The sequence below is a fragment of the Macrobrachium nipponense genome, chromosome 21, assembly GCF_015104395.2.
Source record: "Macrobrachium nipponense isolate FS-2020 chromosome 21, ASM1510439v2, whole genome shotgun sequence".
Classification (NCBI taxonomy): domain Eukaryota; kingdom Metazoa; phylum Arthropoda; class Malacostraca; order Decapoda; family Palaemonidae; genus Macrobrachium; species Macrobrachium nipponense.
Window position 1 is genome coordinate 54,402,643 of NC_087212.1, and position 22,846 is coordinate 54,425,488.

The 22,846-nt window shown below is 51.5% G+C and overlaps 1 protein-coding gene across 4 annotated transcripts in view; it reads left to right on the forward strand.

The window, feature by feature from the left end:
• The first annotated feature begins 1,493 nt into the window (after positions 1-1,493).
• The window catches only part of LOC135198040 (actin-binding protein IPP-like), a 184,922-nt gene continuing 163,569 nt past the window's right edge, over positions 1,494-22,846 (forward strand). Inside the window, exons 1-2 of one of the 4 annotated variants that reach the window (XM_064225416.1) lie at positions 2,787-2,902; positions 4,544-4,690. In XM_064225416.1, coding sequence (XP_064081486.1) covers positions 4,636-4,690 — 55 coding nt within the window. In that variant the 5' untranslated portion in view covers positions 2,787-2,902; positions 4,544-4,635. Of the gene's footprint in view, positions 1,512-2,698; positions 2,903-4,543; positions 4,691-22,846 lie in introns of those variants that run through there. The other 3 variants (XM_064225419.1, XM_064225420.1, XM_064225417.1) reach the window with 3 other exon arrangements.

Sequence of the window (22,846 nt, forward strand, 5' to 3'; positions counted from 1 at the left end):
CACAAGTGACACTACCTTCGCGCTTTAATGTATACAAAATATTCACTGCGGAATTAACTCATGAAGCTGTAATCAAACGACATGCGAACAAGGACACTAAAAATCTCAAGAAAATACTTCGCAGTGAATGTCTTCACTCTCTCGGTTTAGTTTAATTTGACAAACTTGAATATACTCATTTACAATAATCTGATTATTTCTTTCATTTTAGTGAAGACCATTATAACAGATTATATCAGGAATACTGAGAGAGAGAGAGAGAGAGGGAGAGAGAGAGGGAGAGAGGGGGTTGAGGGGTTGGGGGGCACGGCAGTCCGTTCGCCATGGCCTAGAATACCGTGAAAGCTTAAATCCAAATCCTGACCATACTATTATAAGTGATTACTTAAGCATAAGTGTGCAATTTCAGCAATGTTCGGATTACTGGTTATAACTCTTGCGATATGTGCTGCAACTAAAAAATCTTCAGTCTTTTGCGCAAACAGTCAAACTTCGCTAAAATGGTGTGTTGGTAAATGTGCACTTTGACGTAACTACTCGATTTCATTTGACAAGGTCATGGTTTATATGATTATCCATCATATACCGTTACTTTGAAAACCTACAAAACGATTATATACAACTTTCAACTTGTTTGCTCACAGATAACGATCACACGCGTTCTAGGATTCGTTTAGCAAATTACATTAATATAATCATGGCCACTTCCTTTCTTATGAGAACTAGAATAACGAAAAGGGTGGCTTATTCGGGCCTTACTGTAAACCGTTACCGCTCACTCTTGATTTCCAGGGCGATATGTCATGGCAAATGTCAAAACTTATCAAGCTGTCTGACATTCTTTAAGGGTAATCAATCTACTAACCAAACCAAAGATGCTTAGCTATACCTCTATTGTATCAGAAGATACATGTTCACAATGCCTAGGAACTTTACTTACACTTCCGTTTTACTTGATTCTCATGCCATTCCACCCTTCCAGAGGCAGGTCTACCACTTATTGGATAGGGTAAACTTTATTTTCTTCCACTTTCTTTTTCTTGAGTACTTAGGGCCTGGCGTAAAGAAGGGCATCGGGTTTCCTTATCCGGGTGGACTAGACGCTTAGAAAAATATCTTCGCATGAAGCACTATCATTTATGCTATAGGTATAGCTACCACTTTGTTTGGTTTTACGTACAGCCCTTCACAGGTATGATTTCCTCTCTGGCGGACATTTTCTTTTTCTTATTTTCATAACTATTAAGCCACAAATATCGCTTAATATCGAAGCGGGAGAGGATGTCAAGTAAAAGGCTAAAAGTCGATAATAACCAAAGGCCAAAGGGAAGCTATACATTAGCGCCTATCGTTTACCTAGTGAGGTAGACTGACAGCACAACCTTCTTCCCTACGGGTCTCCTAATTGAAGTTGGCTCCAGAGGGAAAAAAGTAGTTACTGCCACACCTATCGTTCAGCAGCTTAATTTAAGATGGACCATCTCCGCAAAAAACCACATTGGAAATACTAGGTACTGCATATGTGCAAGACGTACTGGAACAAAAAGGCCTTAAATCCGTATGTGTTGTAGCTCGCTCACCAAAGGAGCTGTTTGCGAAGTGTAGCTGTAGACGCCCCTTTAAACGGCAGGGTGTTAGGCTAGCTATCTCATGCAGATTACAACTCGCATATGTCTTCTCGTGTCCATGATTGTATTGCTGTATTCTTTTTCATATGATTTTTTTTTATCTTTAAAATTGCTGCTGCTGGATTTTCAACACTTTTTTATGGTTGACGCCTCATCTAACCTGATTTTTCTTGATAAGACGTAATTTGGTTATTTAAAACTATCACCCAACATGCAATAATTAGCGACTGATGAGGACCTGTTGCTATACCTATTAAAATTTCATGAAGAAACTGAACTTGAACAATTTCCACATTGAACGACAACTGAAAGTTTGATCCTTGTACAGAACGTCAGTATTTTCATCACACAGTATACTTCTTCAGGTCATGATTACGGTAGGGACGGGATGTCAGTAGTCGGTCAAGTGCAGCTGTAACCATGATTCACGAGTAAAGATTCATATGGCTTAAACTACAGGCGTCACCGAAATACGATAAAAAAAAATACAAGTTACGTTGCCACGATAATGTGCGTCATAGTAATTTTTTGGTCATACTTCGTAGCAAGGTACCTATATAGAATGGGTCTATTCTATGTACCTTGCTTCGTAGTATACTAAGTCCTCATGAAACGCGCTTTGTGAGACTGAGAATACGTCTTCTGTAACAACAGTTTCCCTTATAACTAATTAGCAACCCAAGATCGATTGTTACATTTGAAAATATCGGAGTAATTGCGATGAGACTAGCGAAAATTTCGACCAAATCTGAACCGGGCAACGCAAATCCAAAACAAACAACCAACAAAAATAAAGCGAAATCAGCTACCAAACTACGAGAAGGGAGGACCATGCAATTTGCTAGCTTTGGGCCACAGCAATAAAACAACATAATCAAGCTTAAGGTTTTACGTAATATATGAATTTTCCTCGCAGCATTCCTGGCCGGTACCTTTCGTTTCAAATTCTCCGCCTTCCCAGACCAAACATTATCGTTTTGCCGTAAAAATTTGGCATTTTGAATAAATCACTCACGATGGACTGATACATTTTGATTTTGTATCGAATAAGATACGTATAATATTGCATATTCTACCGTAGGTTAAGAAGGCGAAGGCCAGCTGGGAAATCACAAATTTAGCCTAATCTGCCTCTCATATCCTTCCTGTCAAATGTTCGTCGTCTGCTTCGGAAGATCCGACCGTCCGACGACATCTTTGGGTGGCTGCAACCGCAAAAGGGGTCATTCTTTTTTGGCCCGTTTCTGACAAATACAGAAACATTCAGGTGGAGCGTGAGTATTTCTAAATTCCGAGTCGATAACTTAAATGGCCTTGGCCTCTAGATTAATGTAGCATCAGAGCGTTTATAAACAGAAAAGAAGCTAAATGAAAACCATTAGACATGGCGAGGAAAAAATATCCTCTCAGATTTGTTGTTGTTTATCGTTGGGTTTCATTACATGTTTGACATAAAATCCGTTCCTTCCAAAAATTTAAATGGTGCAATATTGTCCTTGACGGTGATTAATAAGAATTGTTCTTCAGTAACTAGCCTATATAAGCGTTCTACAGGTGCATTTGTCAACAAAGATGCTTTGTCCTTAAAGGTTGATAGACCTAACCTAGGCTGCCTTACTAGCTTAGGTATTATTGGTTGATACAACATAGGCCCACTTTCTATACGGCAACCATCTACAACGGCACAGAGGTGTAGCCTGTAGCTTTAGGATTGGTTACTTAGTCATTTATAGTGAAACAGATCCGAAAATGGTTGAGTGTATGTTACCAAAGAAGCCAGTTGTGCGTTTGTCTGTCAGAAGTGATGCACGAAACAGAAGCCTATCATGGAGTAAGTTATAGCTACATGGGAAATTTTCCAAATTGGATCATATTTTCATTATGACCTGGCATAATTAGTTTGGATTGATGCTGAATGGGAAGACAAAATGACTGAAATTCAAGAATACTATTAGGGTAAAAAACCGCATGGTACAGGGGTGGACCATGTACGATCAATGTGTACAACCCCAAAAAAAGTACATTATAACGCGTCCTGACATCGGAGATGGGCATCAGACGCGACTTGTTGTTGGTGAGAAACGGAGCTAAAGACCTCTACTCCGGTGTCAAGACGCGTTATAATGTACTTTCTTGGGGTTGTACGCATTGATTGTACATGGTCCACCCCTGTACCATGCGGTTTTTTACCCTAGGTAATGTCAGACTAAAACTTAACATCCTTTTCTGTGAGCTTACTGCCATAGGTACCTATGTAGAACTAGGAGGTAGCTGGTGTTATTTTTACTTTTATATCAGTCTTTGCTTAGGTTTTTTCAGGCACAGGATATTGGTATGGCAGCCGTATCCCTGATTGCAATAGATATTGGTACGGCAGTGAATTGCGCATGCGTCAATTTCAGACTTCCTGCCGTACAAATAATATAGTGTAGTGGGGGGGTACGTCAGATTCTGTCAGTGGTGCCCTATTCCGCTATTGACTTGCTGTAGGTACGGCAGTTTGCTAATCATGCAGCAGTTGCCGTACACTGTTGCTAAGAGCTGTAGGTACAGCACTAGAAGATCAGTGACAGTAGTAATAATAGACAAACTTAATTGTTTCGCTGAGCATGTTCAATTCAAAATGTCAAAGTGAAACACCATGCTGTCATCACCAAAACACCAAAACATTTTGACAGTTTATGAAAGTATAAAAAATCACAATAATACTTAAACATACTTAGATTTTTACTATATACATGAAAAATAGAACTAAACTAATCTGTCTGTGTAATTCAAATCTTCATTGAATCTCCTCTGAACCGTGTAATAATACATCAGCTTTCGCAGAAAAACATGTTTTCAGATTTCAACAAGCTGAACAAAGCAATAGACGTCTACGAAGAGTCAAACTTCCAGAAATTGTATATCCGTAGGTCACGAACGATCGAATCGGTCCTGAAAAGAGCTCCGAAGAGGAGATTCAAAGAAGACTTGAAGTACACAGAAATCGTGCTCTGCTGTATTCATGGTAGTAAGGAAAACTACCAAAGTCGATCCTCTGGTAAACGGCCTTATCAATCGTAAGTAATCATCCAAATCAGGTGTATATTAACAGCATGTTTCGTAATTTTCTTCTGGTCACTGATATGCCCGAGGCGGTAAACAAGGGTTTGCGCATGGGCAATTCACAGCCGTACCAATATCTATTGTATTCAGGGGTATGGCTGCCATATCAATATCCAGTTAGTTTTTTTATCTCTCCTTCATAGTATGCTTATTAGGATAATATGAAAAATATGCAAAAATCAATAAAAAATTCATGTGAAGTATTGACTGAAGATGAACCTAGTACAAGGTTCAAAAGCTTTTATTATCTATTAAAGACTTTATACTTCACATGCGATATTATTGTGGACCTGCAACCATTGTCATCATTTTCAACACGGAAAATTGTGCCCACCAAAAAATTCAGTGTTACCGAGATATTTACCGCCTTTTGTTTGTTTCAGCATTCATACCCTCAGGGCAGTTATAAATAGGCTTGAGCGTTTGTGTGAGTGGACCTGGTATTAATGTAAAAATTTACCAACTAGGCTCCTTGCCCAGCCTTACCCTCAAGGCTTTTTTATCTTTTAAAATGAATGCTTGCTCAGTGTTGTAGTTTACTCATACCTGTTTGAAATCTTGAAACTGTTTGTCAGTTTTATTGTGGTATAATGATTTTGTTACCATTATTGTTACCATTATTTTTACCATTATTGTTACCAATAACATGATCATAAAAAAAAGGCCTGTTTCCCTACCTAGGAAGACTAGCTTTGCCCATAACATATTCTAGCCTAGGTTTACAATTTAACTGTAATTTGTTCCGATACGTAATACAAACCATCGGTCCTTTAACAATAGGAAGTAGCTAGCGGCAGCTGGAACGGTCGTAAGCTTCGAACAAGGGGAGAACGGTAGTTAACTGCTTGTCCGATCGTCGCGCGCCGCGCGACTGGGAGGTAAACAAACCACTTTTGCTTTCGGCCGTGTGTGGATAGGACGTGCTCGTCATCGCTCTGCCCGCTTTGTCGTTTGCTGTGAGTATCTGCCCTCTTTTTCCTAGTGTGATTGAGAGTATTTGTTGTAAGTACTTTGCATTTCTTTTGTTCATTAATGATGAGTGATCAAGAAATGGAGATTTCGCCGCGCCCCCCAGTCGCCCGTAGAGTGTGTCCCGGGCTGGAGGGGCGTAGATGCGGCGGATTCAGATCATTTGTGGATGTTGATCCACACGAGGTTTGTACTCGTTGTCGGGGGCGAGAGTGCTCCCGCAACGAGCCATGTGTAACTTGTATGCATTGGTCCGAGGCGCAGTGGGTTCTGTACGAGGGCAGGAAGAGACTTAGGCCGCCCAAGAAGTCATCGGAAAGTCCAGTGACTCCTTTGGTAACGGACACTTCGTCCTCTTTCCTGCCCCCCGGCCAGCCCCCACGTTTCGCGCCTTCCCCTGCGGGGGGGATAGCGGAGTCCTTCTCCTCTCTCGATCCGTCGAGTGTGGAGGAGGGCGCCCGCTACCCGGACGTCCAGTTGTACTCGGGGTCTTCCGTCCCGCTCTGGGTGGGGTTCTTCTCCCCCCAAGCGTGAGGAAACCCCTCTAACTAACCCGAACTGTTGCTTCCGCAGGTGTGCCATCAGCGAAGGACGACCTGGGACAGGTGTGTCGCTTGGACTGCAGGGAGTGCCTAGCATACAGGGGTTGATTCAGCGGTTGCGGGGGTGGGGTCGGCAGTGGCACTCATGGTACGGTAACCACTACTACCACTACAATTTCTACACCAGCGTATGAGATGCCACCGCACTTGGTGTACACACCACATGTGATGTCGGTAACACCCACGGCTGCAATTCAAAAACCGATTGCTGCCGTACCAAAGAGGACGGTGCCCACCAGCCACCTGGTTCTTTGTATTGCCGACCCCGGACTTCCGCTGCCCCAAGAGTACCCCCCTGGACCTGCCGCCAGTGCCGAGGATGACGGTAGCTGCCGACAGGACGCCTGGCTCTCCTGTGGTACCTGCCGTGCCTGCCGTACCTGTTGCTGTCCCTGCTGCTCATTCCCTTTCAGATGATGTTCCTGCTGTTCCTGCTGTTCCCGGACCCTGTTCCTGTGTGTTTTGGTTTTCCTTGCTGTTTGTTGGGGTGCCTGTTCACAGTCTCAGGTCTTTCCGGACAGGTGCAGTCGGGCCCTGTTGCTTCGGCAACTGCCCCGGCTCCCTCCTGGATGGAAGACCTGACGTCTGTCCTGCGGAGCCTGGCGAAGAAGAAGAGGAAGAGGAAGAAGGTGTCGTCGTCGTCTTCGTCGTCTTCTTCGTCGTCTGCTGCCTCTCCTTCCCCTTCGACTTCTAAGGCTAAACAGCCGAAGAAGAAGAAGGCTGCCTCCTCCCCCCCTAAGAAGACTCCTTCGGGATCTTCTAAGGGCCCGGCTCGCTCAGGCGAGTCGGGGAGCTCTTCTGCTGGTCCTCCTGTTCCTTCGGGAACGGGGCCCTCTCTTCTTCCTGCAAAGAAGAAGACGACGGGGACCAGAGGTGCACCAGCCTCGGCTGGTGCGTCCTCACCTGGTGCTAGCGGTTCTGCCGCTAAACCAGGTTCCGTCTCGGCCGCTTCTCGTTCGCGAGAAGTACCGAGTGGACGCTCTTCCAAGGGAGACCGTCCAGGCCAAAGTTTTGACGCTACCCGAGATCCTGCTCGCCGTCAAGACAGCGGCGCGGAGCAGAAGACTGGCGAGAGTCGTGCACACGACTCTCGCCAGGCCAGTGGCGCTCTCGCAGCGATCAACTGGCTGCTCGGGCTGACGTGACGGTCGCTGACCAGCCACGTGTTGAGGCGAGGAAGGAGTCCCCCGCGGGGCCGCCGGTTACCAGCCACGGCTGGTACCAGCGGCTCGACGCGCCGAGAGGACGCTGGCCGGTCCTCGACGCGACAGAGAGCCTAGCAGGTCATCCCGTCCGCACGCTCCCGATGGGACCGGTCGGAGACGGTGACCAGCGGCAGCTCGCCTGACGCTAGAGATCGGTCTCGACGTTCTCAGCCGAGCCTATCGCCCCAGGCGAGCGGCAAGGCTAGGCCTTGCCTGCTCGATCGCCACCGACCAGCGGGTTTTGACGATCAGCAGCAGCCCTCCACGCACGCTGGTCCTGCCAGCGAGCGAGGGGGGAGCGTCAGGTCTGCCTCTCCCATACCTTCAACCTCCTCGGGCTATACCGGGAGGAGCGAGGTACCGAGGAGCGATCACGAGAGGTGCGCCGCTCGTGACCCGGCTATGACGCCGTATGGCTCAGGCACGGTTTTAGGACCGACCAGAACATACGCGCAAGTAGTTGGAGGCGACCGTCAGGGGTCTGTCGCTGTTCCTCCTTCCGAAGGAGGAGTATCGCGGACCTGCTCTTGCTGGAGGGACTGGACGGTCCTACTCCACAAGACGCAGTAACTCCCGAGATACAGAGGAACTTTTTGGCAGAGGTCATTAAGCTGATGCGTCTGCATAATGACCTTGCGGAAGGATCGCCGCTACCACCGGCAGAGCCCACTCCCGGCTCGAATCATTTTGGGGTCCCAAGAGGGAACCCAAAATGATGGTGGTTTACTGCGATCAGAGCTTGCGGACTCAGTCCTGGATCAGGTGGAGAATCTCGTCTCAGGACGGGAGGACTCGCTAAAATCCGGACGGTCTTCTAAGCTGCTTCCTCCCCCTCTACAGCGGCAGAGGCGATTCTACGTGCCTTCGGAAGACCCGATACTGCCGAAACAGGTTAACCCGGAGTTAGCGAGGCTGACTCCAGGTGTGTTTCCCTGCAGCAGCTCCTGTCGGAGAACCTATGGTTCTCGCAGCAGGAGGCACTTGCCCTGGAATCTACCGCTATGGCAGCATTCCAGCAGTTTCCTGGTTGGATTTGTGGTCCCTCACAATATCCAAAGTGGCGGCCGGCTCCGGGAGTTCTGCTCTCGAAGACGACGCTTCTTTTAGGAGACTGTGCCAGTCTGGAGGAAGAGCGATCTCTTACCTCGCCCATCAGACTGCTAACCTGTGGGCCAACTTGGTTCTTCGACGTAGGGACGCAGTCCTTACCCGAGTGACCAAGGGGGCCGGGCGTGAGGCGGCACTCGGGCTTCGAAATGGACCTCTTAGGAGTTCCCCAGCTCTCTTTCCCGGAGAGATGGTGGACGCTGCGGTGGAAAGGCGGCGGCACTGACGACAGTGACCGCTTAGTTCACCAGGCAGTCTCGAAGGTTACTGGGCAATCTCGAGCGACTGCGGCCAAACCAAAGAGCTTGGCTAGCCTAGCGCTTCCACGGCGGCGAAGACGGTGCACCGTCCAAGCCCCGTGTGAAGACTCCTGCTGTTTCAACTTCTGCTAGAGGAGGCCGTAACCAGCCCTCCTCCCAACCCTCCTTTCCCCGAGGATGTGGTGGAAGAAGTCGAAACGAGGAGGGAAACGCTAGGGACGGCGTTCCCCCTCACCTGCTGCCCCGGAAGTGGGGGGGGTGCCTGGCGAGCCATTGGGCGACTTGGCAGCGCTATCGGCGCCGAGAACTGGATAGTAGACGTCCTTCGGGAGGGGTATCTACTACCCTTCGAGTCTCGGCCCCCCTCCATCTCCAAACCGGTCCATCTACAGACCTATGTCCGGGGATCAGCAAAGGACAACGCTCTTCGACAGGAGATCAAGACCATGCTGGCGAAACGAGCTGTAGAAATCGTGGAGGACCAGTCACCGGGCTTTTACAGCCGCCTCTTCCTAGTGGAGAAGGCATCGGGGGCTGGCGTCCGGTGATAGACCTCTCTCCCCTGAACTGCTTCGTTCGCACGACGCGGTTCAAGATGGAGTCGGCGCTCGTGCTTCGACTCGATCAGGGGGAACGATTTCATGCTTTCAGTGGACTTGAAGGAACGCGTATTTTCAAATACCCATCCATCAGTCCTCCAGAAAGTACCTCCGCTTCATCTTCGACGGGACGGTGTACCAATTCAGGGCACTTTGTTTTCGGTCTCTCACCGCGCCCACAGGTGTTCACGCGAGTGTTCACTCTGGTGTCAGCTTGGGCCCATTCGCACGGGATACAGTCTCCTGAGGTAATCTCGACGATTGGCTAGTCCTGGCGAGCTCCGCTCGCAGTTGCTACAGGACAGAGATCGACTCCTCAAGTTTTGTCGCGATCTGGGGATCGTGATAAACTACGAGAAGTCCGATCTCGAACCCAAGCAGAAGATGAAGTACCTGGTATGCTGATAGACACGGTAGCAGCAGGTCTTTCCCGCAGACTTGCGTATCAGCAAATTCAGGAGGGCAGCCGGCCGGTTCCTGTCCTCGGCAGGAACAGGCAGCACAGCAATGGCAAGTCGTGATTGGGCCATCTCCGTCACTCGAGAAGTTAGTCCCTCACTGGGCGTCTTCACCTGCGGTCTCTCCAGTGGAGGCTAAGGGAGAGTTGGTCTCAGGCCAAGGATCCTCCTTACTTTCCCGTGGCTATCACGGACAAGGTGAGGCAGGACCTAGCCTGGTGGCTCGACGACAAGAACCTCTTAAGAGGAGTGCCCATACGCACTCCCCCCCCGGAGATGCTGCTGTTCTCAGACGCATCGACCGAGGGATTGGGGCGCACACCTGAGGAGTTGCTGACTGCAGGTGTGTGGGACCATCACGAAAAGCACCTTCACATCAATGTCCTGGAACTCAAGGCGGCGTTCAACGCTCTCCGAGAGTTTTCAGGACCGCTTGGTGGTACACTCAGTGGTGTTGATGTGTGACAACACAGTAGTGGCATATGTCAACAAGCAGGGGGGCTAGTGTCTCTTCCGCTCCATCAGTTGACGGTGCAGGTGCACAGAGTGGGCCACGGCTCACTCGATAGAGCTGTCAGCACGCTACATTCCAGGCAAGAGGAATGTAGTAGCGGACAGCTCAGCCGTCGGGATCAGGTGATAGGGACCGAATGGTCTCTACACCAAGACGTGCGGAAAGGCTCTTCAACCTGTGGGGGCGACCGGTCCGTAGACCTGTTCGCCACCCGGCACAACAGAAAACTTCAGGTTTTCTTTTTCAGCCGTGCCGGACCCATGGGCAGCTGCAGAGGACGCTCTCACCCCCTGGGACAACCTCTTTGCCTACGCCTTTCCTCCCTTCTGTCTGATTCGGAAAGTGATCAGTCGAGCGCTGGTCACTCCCAATCTCAGAATGATCCTGGTGGCTCCCAACGGCCTCAAGCCGTTTGGTATCCGGACCTGCTGGCTCTTCTTGCGGACGCACCGAGAGAGCTACCCAGTTGGCACAACCTTCTAGCCCAGCCACACGTAGAACGGTACCACCAAGCAGTCCAGTCCCTTCAACTTCACGGCTGGCTGTTATCCACCATCTCTTGCGAACGAGAGGCTTTTCTCGTAGCGCAGCAACGAGATGGCTGGACACGTCCGACAGTCCTCTGCAGCTGTGTACCAGGGGAAGTGGGCCGTCTTCTGTGGTTGGTGTCGTAGACAGGGTCTGTCTCCTCTCAGAGCCACTCTTCAGCAGGTAGCGGATTTCCTCGTGTTTCTTCGCCGAGAGAAGCTCCTCTCAGTACCCACAGTTAAAGGATAGAGCCGCCCTGGCTCTCGTCCTAAAACTGAGGGACTGGACATCTCGAATTCGTTCGAGATCTCCTTGCTAATGAGGAGCTTCGAAAGTCTTGCCCACCCAGGGTAACTCAGGCCCCCTGCGTGGGATGTGACTCTCGTCCTTAGGAGTTTGACTCGAAGACCCTTCGAGCCACTCCGAGAGTCGTCAGACAGGGATCTGACCCTCAAGACCCTCTTCTTGGCTGGCCCTGGCATCGGCGAAGAGAGTAGGGGAACTACATGGTCTTTCTTATGATGTTAAACACACCAGAGGCTGGGGATCTGTGACGCTCGATTTCGTCCCGAACTTCGTAGCCAAGACTCAGAATCCGTCGATCCTGACGACAGGTTCGAGTCTTTCACGATCCCCTCCCTTCTGGACTTCACCGATAATGATGCGGATGAGATGCTGCTTTGTCCTGTGAGGGCGCTACGGCGCTATCTGAAGAGAACTCGACACCTCAGGCCTGAGTGTCGACGCCTCTTCGTTAGCACTGGGGTTACCAAGAAAGAAGTTTCCAAGAACACGCTTTCTTTCTGGCTACGTGAGGTGATCAGGAGAGCGTACGAGGCTGATGGTAGCGACGACATCCGTACGCTCCGACCGAGAGCCCACACGAAGTCAGAGGTATCGGACCCTCCTTAGCATTCCGTAAGAACTTCTCCGTGGCGCAGGTCCTGAAGGCAGGTGTCTGGGCCAACCAGACCACCTTCACGTCCTTCTACCTTCGGGATATTGCCCACAAGTCCTTGGATACTTTTTCCTTGGGACCTGTGGTGGCTGCTCAACATGTTGTGTAAGCTTACCCAGCACCCGAGCAGGCAGAACAGCATCGATTCCTGGTATGACTGGGAGAATGAATGTGCGAATGAGAGAGTGACTGGCTTCTCTTCACCATCTTTCTCTACCTCTACCTGTGGGCAGAGGGATATGGTCGTTACCACGCTGGAAGGGAGTCAGATGCAGGTAAGCTATTCAACAGAGCTCCATCCTATCTCTTTAACTAGAGATAGGAGTGTATATCCACCACTTTCTCCAACAAGGGGGAGAAAGTGGATGCCTACATGAGACAAACCCATTACTTTATATTTGTTCATGTAAGGAAAAAGTTCTTACAATGCTGGTACGAAGAGATACGCTTGCCTCTCTCTTAGTACTCGGCCCAGAGGTCTGACCATTGATCCTGCGGTGCACACCCCGATCAATCGGACAGAGGCTTGGATCCCTCCCTCGCTCTTACGACCAGGGAGGCATTCCAGGGATGGACGAACACCAGTCTGTTTTCATCAAAGACTCAGATTCCTCCCACCAAGAAGTGAGTCTTCCTATTGTTAAAGGACCGATGGTTTGTATTACTTATCGGAACAAATGACAATTTGTCGAAAATTGCATTTTTCCTAACTATACAAACCTGAGGTCCTTTACATATAGTCCCTCCTCATGCCACCCCTCACTCTGCGTATTTTGCATGGGCCAAAAGCAAAAGTGATTTGTTTACCTCCCAGGCGCGACGATCGGACAAGCAGTTACTACCGTTCTCCCCTTGTTCGAAGCTTACGACCGTGTTCCAGCTGCCGCTAGCTACTTCCTATTGTTTAAAGGACCTCAGGTTTGTATAGTTAGGAAAAATGCAATTTTCGACAAATTGTCATTTGTTCCGATACGTAATACAAACCATCAGTCCTTTAACAATAGGAAGTAGCTAGCGGCAGCTGGAACGGTCGTAAACTTCGAACAAGGGGAGAACGGTAGTTAACTGCTTGTCCGACAGTCGCGCGCCGCGCGACTGGGAGGTAAACAATTCACTTTTGCTTTCGGCCGCGGGTGTGAAGGACGTGTTCGTCATCGCTCTCTGCCCGCTTCATCGTCGTATGCTTTGTTTATATTGTGTTTTCTACTAATGGTTTGTTTTGAACTTTGAAAATGAAACTGTAAGTACACTGTTTTCATTTTCATTACTTAATTATGAACCAACATGGAGCTATCGCCGTAGATGCGGCGATTTCCTCTCTGTTCATGAATTAAACCCTTGAATTATGTCTCGGTGCCGAGGGCGGGCGCTCTCGCGCCGAGTCATGTATTTTGGGCGAAAGTGTGTAATTGAAAAATGTAAGTACTCTTTTCATTATATTTTTGCCCTGTGCGTTCGTTACCGAGAGTGTGATTGCGCTCAGCACGAGCTTTTTATTTTGTATATAGAATGCAATGAAGTGGATTCGCAATTGCAATATTCTTTTCATTTTCATTTATTTATTTGCATGAAATTTAATTTGGATCAATTTCGTTCTTACCCGGGAATTGTCCTTCTTAGTAATAAATGAAGTGATTCCAGCAGGAATTCCCTTGATCTTTTCCCCTTTAAGTTCTATGAAGTGAATCGCAAGGGCAGTATTCTGTTTCATTTTCATATTACTTTTCACTGCTGTGCGGGGGTAGGGGAAGCGAAGGTCTGCCAGGAAGTCGTCGGAAAGCTCTCCCGCGACTCCCTTGGTATCTGATTCTTCGTCTTCCTTCCTGCCCCCCGCTCAGCTTCTTCGTTGTATTTGTATTTGGGGTTCTTCCTTGCGTTCTGGTGGGGCATGTCTTCCCCCGTGCGTGAGGGAACCCCTCTTACTAATCTATCTATGTTACCGCAAGGTGCTACATCCGTGGGAGACCGCCTTGGACAGGTATGGACCACCGCGGCGGCAGGGGCGTGCCTAGCATCCACGGGCTGCTGCAGCGTCTAGCGAGGTCTGGGGCGGTCTCCACTACTACCACGGCCGCTTATGCTGCTCCCCCCCCTCTGGTCTACACTCCCCATGCTGTGTCGGTGACGCCGTCTGCCGCTACTAGGGCCGCCGCCGTACCGAGGGGGAGTTGCCGCCGCCGCTTGTTTTCTTCGTGTTGCCTGCCCCAGACTTCCGCTGTTCCAGCAGCTCGCCCCTGGACCGGCCGCCAGTACCGCAGGTCCGCTGGCTGCCGTGATTCTACTAGGCAATCGCTGGGCCTGCCTCCTGCCGCTGATGCATTCCCGCTGTTGGCTTGGCGTCCCTTCTGGGTCTACCGCTGCCAGCTGTTCCTGCCGCTCCTGAGCTGGTTGCTGTTCCTGTCGCTCCTGGTTCCTGAGCCTGTCCATGATGGTCCTGCCCACGGTGTGTCTTCCCCAGTCCCAGGTCCTTCCGGACAGGTGCAGTCGGCCGTGTTGTGTTCGGCAATAGCCCCGCTCCGGCCTGGATGGAGGACCTGACGACTGTCCTGCGTGAGCTGACGAGGAGAGAGAAGAGGAAGCTGTCATCTTCGTCTTCATCGTCTGCTGCTGCCTCTTCCCCTTCGACTTCCAAGGCCCATAAGCCGAAGAAGAAGAAGGGGCTGCCTTCCCCCCCTAAGAAGTCTCCTTCGGGAACTTCTAAGGGGGGTGGGGGGGGTCCTTCTGCTGGTCGTCCTGCTCCTTCGGGAGCGGGGCCCGTCTCCCCTTCCGTAAGGAAGAGATAGACGGGGACCAGAGGAGTATCGGTTAGCTCTGGTATCCTTCCTCGCCTGGTGCTAGCGGCGATGCCGCTACGTCAGGTTCCGGCTCGGTCTCTCGTTCGCGAGAGATCCCGAGTGTACGTTCTCCCTCGGGAGACCGTGCAGCCAAGTTTCGGCGCCAGAGTTTCGCTCGGCGCCAGGACGCGGCACGGAGCAGAAGGCTGGTGAGAGACGCTCAGGTGACTCTTGCCAGGCCAGGGCCGCTCTTGGGCAGCGACGCCAGCTGGTAACCCGGGTTTTCCCCCCTAAGAAGGCTCCTTCGGGATCTTCTAAGGGCCCGTCTCGCTCCGGCGATTTGGGAGCTCTTCTGCTGGTCCTCCTGCTCCCTCGGGAACAGGGCCGTCTTTTCTTCTACCAGGAGAAAAGAAGAACGGGGACCAGAGGAGTACTAGCTTCGGCTGGCACTTCCTCGCCTGGTTCTAGCGGTTCTGCCGCTAAAACCAGGATCCGCCTCGGGCTTCTCGTTAGCGAGAAGTACCGAGTGGACGGTCTCACCGCCCGCCGGGAGACCGTCCAGCCAAAGTCTTGACACCCGAGCTCGCTCGCCGTCAAGACCGAAGCGCGGAGCAGAGACTGGCGAGTGTTTTTCGTGCAGTACGACCTTCTCGCAGGCCAGTGGACGCTCTCACGCAGCGACCAGCCTGGCTGCTCGGGGATTGACGTGACGGTCCGCTGACCAGCCACGGGTTGAGGGCGAGGAAGGGGTCCCCGCGGCCGTCGGTACAGCGGCCGTCGGTAACCAGCCACGGCTGGTACCAGCGGCTCGGACGCGCCGAGGACGCTCGCCAGCGTCTCACCGCGACAGCGAGCCTAGGCAGGTCACCTTGACGCCGCTCCCATCGGACCGGGCGGATACGGTAACCAAAGCAACAGCTCGCTGACGCTAGAGATCAGCGTCGACGTCTTAGCCGAGCCTCTCGCCCCAGGCGAGCGCAAGGCTAGGCCTGCTGCTCGATCGCCACCGCGGATTGACGATCAGCACAGCCCTCCAAGCAACGCTGGTCCTGGCCAGCGAGCTAGGGGGAAGCGTCAGGTCTGCCTCTGCCTGTACCTTCAACTCCTCGGGCTACACCGGGAGTAGCGAGGTACTATGAATGATCGCGAGAGGTGCGCCGCTCGCGATCCGCTATGAACGCTGTAGGACCCAGGCACGGTTCTAGGACCGACCAGGACATACGCGCAAGTAGCTGCAGAGGCGACCGTCAGGGGTCTGCCCGCTGTTTCCTCCTTCTGAAGGAGGAGTATCTCGGGATCGGTTCTTGTTGGAGGGACTGGACGGTCCTACTCCGCAAGACGCGGTTATTCCCTGATACAGAGGAATTTGCAGAAGTCATTAAGCTGATTCGTCAGCAATAAATGACCTTGCGGAAGGATTGCCGCTCCCACCAGCAGAGCCCCACGGTTCTCTGCTCGAGTCGTTTTTGGGGGCCCGAGAGGGAACCCAACCGACGGTGGGGTCTGCCGCGATCGGAGCTGCCGATTCTGCTGTTCGAACCAGAGTCTCTCGTCTCCGGACAAGAAGGCTCCTCCCTCAGTTCTGGCACGGGTCGATCAAGCTACTTCCACCTCCTCTACTTGCGACAGCGGCGTTTCTACGTGTCTTCGGACACCGTATTTAATACTCCTTCGGTCCTCCTGAGAGGTTTCGACCTCGACGAGGACTGGAATGAGTCGGAGGACGGTATCGGCTCTCTCCTGTCAGGTGTCGAGCAGCCCCACCCAGACGACGTTCACAGTGGCGGCAGACCCCCCCTTACCTACAGTGAGAGTTCGTAACCCTCCCCCGCGGGAAAAAAACGTTTTCTCCTGACGATACGTTTTCCCAGACTCTGAGAGGCCATCCGCCCGCAAGGCGATGGCTGCTCCTACTCTTCTTCCACTGCTAGTTCCACTGGGAAGGTGAGCGAGTATCCAATTTCTCCCCCATTCCCTCTCTCCTTACGGCTACGACGGGGGAAATGGGGAAGGGATCCTACGAGATTTCTCTGTAGGATCCCACGTTCGGACTGCGCTACCGGGGGGACCCTTCGGGTCCTACCCGACGTAAGCCCCGGTCGTTGAGGAGTAATCCTGCCCCATTCTCGATTTCTACGGAATCGAGAGGACCACCAGCCGATATCGTTGACGAATTCGGGTGGGGGTTTCGCAGACGCTTAGAATTTCCTAAACGGAATGTCTAGCGCATTCAGTGTTCGAGTTTTTTACGATCTCCAAACACTTGGGCGAAACCACGGTCCAAAGTGAGCGAGACGAGAATCCCGATATGTTACACGATAATCGGAACCTCGCCTACGCTCGAATTCCTGTTTGTTCCGATACGTAATACAAACCTCGGTCCTTTAACAATAGGAAGGTAACTAGCGCAGCTGGGACAGTCGTAAGCTTCGAACAAGGGGAGAACGGTAGTTAACTGCTTGTCGATCGTGCGCGCGCCCCTCCGACGCGCGCGAGAGGTGAAGAATCACTTTTTTGCTTTCGGCCGCGGGTGTGAAGGACGTGTTCGTCATCGCTCTCTGCCCGCTTCATCGTCGTATGCTTTGTTTATATTGTGTTTTCTACTAATTTGGTTTTTTTTTTTTTGGTTTGACTTGAAAATGAAACTGTAAGTACACTGTTTTCATTTTCATTACTTTAATTATGAATCAACATGGGACAATCGCCGTAGAGACGGCGCGTTTCCGCTCTTTTCATGAATGAACCCTTGAATTATGTCTCGGTGCCGAGGGCGGGCGCACTCGCGCCGAGTCATGTATTTTGGGCGAAAGTGTGTAATTGAAAGATGTAAGTACTCTTTTTTCATTATTTTTTTTGCCCTGTGCGTTCGTTGCCGAGAGCTTGATTGCGCTCGGCAAGAGCCTCTTATTTTGTATGAATAGAATGCAATTGAAAGTGGATTCGCATGCAGTTTTCTTTTCATTTTCATTTATTTGTTAATTACATCAAATTTTTAATTTTTGATCAATTTCCGCTCTTACCCATGGAATTAATCCTTACGTTTTATTGCTGTGAAAGTGAAAATCGCAAGTGCAGTATTGTTCATTTTCATATAATATTTAGATATCATCATATTATTATGGATCAAGTTTTCCGCTCTTACCGGGAATTGATTTTTCCCTCTTTAAGTTCTATGAAGTGAATCGCAAGTGCAGTAATTTTCTGTTTCATTTTCATATTACTTTTCACTGCTGTGCGGGGGTAGGGAAGCGAAGGTCTGCCAAGGAAGTCGTCGAAAGCTCTCCCGCGACTCCCTTGTATCCGATTCTTCGTCTTCTTTCCTGCCCCCTGCCGCTCAGCTTCCTCGTAATTTTTGTTTTTGGGGTCTTCCTTCCGTTCGGGGTGGGGCATGCTCCCCCCCCCCGTGCGTGAGGAACCCCTCTTACTAATCTGTCTGTGCTACCGCAGGTGCTACAGCCGTGGGAGACGACCTTGGACAGGTATGGACCACTGCGGCTGCAGGGCGTGCCTAGCATCCACGATCTTGCTGCAGAGTCTAGCGAGGGTCTGGGGCGGTGACCTTGGACTGGTCCTCCACTACAACCTTCAAGGCCGCCTTATGCTGCTTCCCCCCGCTGGTCCTACACTCCCCATGCTGGTGTCGGTGACGCCGGTCTGCCGCTTCTAGGCCGGTCGCCGCCGTACCGAGGAGGGGTATGCCGCCCCGCCGCCTGTGTTTTCTTCGTGTTGCCTGCCCCACTTCCGCTGTTCCAGCAGCTCGCGCTGGCTGCCGATGATTCTACGAGGCGATGGCTGGTCCTGCCTTACCTGTCGCTGATGTGGTTCCCCGCTACTGGCTTGGGCTGTCCCTTCTGTGTTTACGCTGCCGCTGTTCCTGCCGCTCCTGAGCTGGTTCTGTTCTTCTCCCTCCCTGGTTCCTGCGCCTGTCCATGCTGGTTCCTGCCCATGGTGTGTCTTCCCCAGTCCCCAGGTCCTTCCGGACAGGTCAGTCCTGGGGGGCCGTGTTGCTTTTTCGGCAATAGGCCTCCCGACTCCGGCCTGGATGAGGAGACCTGACGACTGTCCTGCGTGACTGACGAAGAAGAGGAGTGTCATCTTCGTCTGTTGCTGCCTCTTCCCCTTCGACTTCTAAGGCCCATAGCCGAAAGAAGAAGACGGCTGCCTCCCCCCCCTAAGAAGTCTCCTTCGGGAACTTCTAAGGGCCCGTCCCACCTCGGTGGGACGGGGGGTCCTTCTGCTGGTCGTCCTGCTCCTTCGGGAGCGGGGCCCGTCTCCCCTTCCGTAAGGAAGAGATAGACGGGGACCAGAGGAGTATCGGTTAGCTCTGGTACTAATTTTCCTCGCCCTGGTGCTAGCGGCGATGCGCTACGCCAGGTTCCGGCTCGGTCTCTCGTTTCGCTAGGGAGATCCCGGTGTACGCTCTCCCTCGGGAGGGACCGTGCAGCCAAAGTTTCGGCGCCAGAGAAATTTTCGCTCGGCGCCAAGACCACGGCACGGAGCAGAAAGCCTGGCGAGAACCGCTCAGGTGACTCTCGCCAGGCCAGCGGCCGCTCTCGCAGCGACCAGCTGGTAACCGGGTTTTGTTTATTCCCCCCTAAGAAGACTCCTTCGGGAACTTCGAAGGGCTCGTCACATTCCTGTGCGGGGGGGTTCTTCTGCTGGTCCTCCCTGTTCCTTCGGAACGGGGCCCGTCTCCCCTTCTGAGAAGAAGAAAAGAAAAGACGGGGACCAAGGGTGTGCTGGCTACCCGCTGGTAAACACCCCCCCTCGCCTGGTCTTGGCAGCTCTGCTGCTAAGCCAGGTACCGGCTCGGTTTTCTCGTCCGCGAGAAGTTCCGAGTGTACGATCTCCTTCGGGTGACCGTGCAGCCAAAGTTAAGACGTCTTGAGTTTCGCTCAGGGCGTCATGACCGAGGCACGGAAGCAAAGAGACTGTCGAGAGCCGCTCAAGAGTGACTCTCGCCAGGCCAGCGGCCGCTCTCAAAAGCAGCGAACCAGCCGTACCCAACTCGATGGACGTGACGGTCCTCCTGACCGGCCACGGGTTGAGGCTGGGGAAGAAGGTCCCCCAGGTCCCCTCGACCGACGGTACCAGCCTCGGCTGGGGGGGGGGGTACCAGCGGTTTGACGTGCCGCGAGGACGCTCACCGGATCTCACGGCGAAAGCGAGCTCTGCATGTCACCTGACCGCCGCTCCCACAGGGACCGGGCGGATACGGTGACCAGCAGCAGCTCGTCTGACGCACGGGACCGGGGTCCGACGTGCCTCAGTCGAGCCGCTCGCCACAGGTGAGCGGCACGGCCAAGGCCTGCAGATCGATCCCCCACCCACCGCGGGTTGGTGATCGGCTGCAGCCCCCCACGCCAGCGACGGGGGGGGAGCGTGCAGGTCTGTCTCTCCCACTACCTTCACTTCCTCGACTACACCGGAAGAGCGAAGGTAGCTAGGAGTGATCGTGGGGATAGGTGCGCCGCTCACGATCCCGTCACGACCCGCACGTGCCACGTATGGTCTTAGGACCAACCAGACGTACGCGCAAGTGATTGGAGGCGACCGTCAGGGGGAGAGGGTAGCGTCAGTTCTGTCTCTCCGATACCTTCAACTTCCTCGGCATACGCCAGGAAGAGCGAGGTATATAGGAGTGATCGTGGAGAGATGCGCCGCTCACGATCCCGTCACGACGCCGCACGTGCCAGGTTGGGTCTTAGGACCAACCAGGACGTACGCGCAAGTGATTGGAAGGCAACCGTCAGGGATCTGTTGCTGGTCCTTCTTCTGAAGAGGGAGGGTCCCTGGGAGCTGCTCTTGTTGGGAGGGACTGGAACGGTCCTACTCCTCAAGACGCTGTAACTTCCGAGATTCAGAGTAACTTTACCCAGGTTATTGCACTGATTCGTCAGCACACAACGACCGGAGGGGGGAAGGATCGCCGCTCCACCAGCAGAGCCCATGTCTCTGCTCGAGTCGTTTTGGGGCCCGAGAGGGAACCCAAACCGACGGTGGGTATGCCGCGATCGGAGCTTGCCGATTCTGTCTTGACCAGAGTCTCTCGTCTCCGGACAAGAAGCTCCCTCAGTTTCTGGCCGGATCGAATCAAGCTACTTCCACCTCCTCTACTTGCGACAGCGGCGTTTCTACGTGTCTTCGGACACCGTATTTTAAATACTCCTTCGTCCTCCTGAGAGGTTTCGACCTCGACGAGGACTGGAAATGAGTCGGAGGACGATATCGGCTCTCTCCTGTCAGGTGTCGATCATCACCCAGACGACGTTCACAGTGGCGGCAGACCCTTACCTACAGTGAGAGTTTCGTAACAACCCTCCTCGGGAAAACGTTTTCATCCTGACGATACGTTTTCCCGACTCTGAGGCCATCGCCGCAAGGCGATGGCTGCTCCTACTCTTCTTCACTGCTAGTTTCCACTGGGAACAGGCGAGCGAGTATCCATTCCTCCCCATTCCCTCTCTCCTTACGGCTACGAGGGAAAGGGGAAGGATCCTACAGAGATTTCTCTGTAGGATCCCACTTTTGGGGACTGCGCTACCAGGGGGACCTTCAGGTCCTACCTGACGTAAGCCCCGGTCGTTGAGGAGGGATCCTGCCCATTCTCGATTTCTACGGGAATCGAGAGGACCACCATCCGATATCGTTTGACGAATTCTGTGGGGGTTTCGCAGACTGCTTAGAATTCTACGAATTTCTAGCGCATTCAGAGTGTTAGAGTTTCTTACGATCTCCAAACACTTAGCGAGACCACGTCCAAAGTGAGGCGAGACGGAGAATCCCCGATATGTTACACGATAATCGGGAACCCTCGCCTATGCTCGAATTCCTAGAATTTCTAGCATTAGGAAGAAGACTGCTGCTGAAAGAAGACTATCTCACAGTAGCGACCAACCCTGGAATAGAGAAGAAACGGACGGGAATATCCAGTTTGGCTGGAACTATCGTCTTAGTATTCTGTTCACCATTGAAAGCTTTCCTTCGAGAAGACTTCTCCTTCACTCTCTTTAATAGAGAACGAAGGTGGTCGATCTCCAATCCTTATTTTGTTTTTCTTGAAGGAAAGAATTTAGGATGGAGATCGTTGTTCAGAATCTACAAATATACTCTATATTAACCTCGCGACATGATTCTGCTAAGCAGTTGAATGGTCCGAGGGGTAGGCGCATATCTGGTTATTCTACGGGATTGCGACTTAGACGAAAAGTATTTTCTAATTGAACTGCAACCCGGTTGCCTGCACCGTCCACCCGGAGTTTTCCAGTTTCAATTTTATATACTTATGGTGTTGTCAACCACGCCATTTAAGCTTTTATATTTACCGAAAATTCGTTTCGCTTAAATATAATTGCTCGAGCATATCTTTTTATGCTCGGTGGGTTCTAGCCGAACGCATTCCTTCGTGCAAAGGATTACTTGGCAACTCAGGAATGACGAGTCACGACAGCTACTGCGTTATTGAATTGCCCGAGGCATTTCAGTATCAGCTGCCGCTTTGAGATAGACGGTTTTGTTTATGTCTTTCTCACCTGCTTTGATTGAATAACAACCGTATCTCTGCCCAACAATCACGGACTTAAGTCTCTGATTAACGGGGATTCTCGCATACTGAATGACCATCTACTGCTGTGAAACGCTAGTATTCATCGTCTTTCGGTATTGCGAGAATTTTAAACAGAGATATCTATTCGACTCTCATCTTTCTTGTTTACCGCACGGTAACAGAATTCTGTAATAGTCTCTTGCTGCATCGTATCCGATAATGCGGATGATTTTTGCGGATCTGAGTTTGTCCTCAAATATCTTGTATTCGGAGGTGACAATTGTTCATTGTTCACCCCGTCCCCCGGATTAGCAGAATGTATTGAAAGACATCGCCTACGTCCCACACCTGCCAGCTCTACTTCCAAACGTTCAGCCCATGAGAAGCAGTTCTTCAAGCGGGCTCTCCCCCTGTGTTTTTCATTACTGAGAACGCCCCGCTTTCATTGCACAACGGACACAATGAAATGGCGGTTAGCGTTTTCAGTCATTTTGTAAAGCACGGTTTAGAATCTTGAGAATTCCTTCTCTCGATTCAAGCTGAAGACGTAGGTTTGCATTCAATTGCTACCCTTCGTCTTCAACGTCACA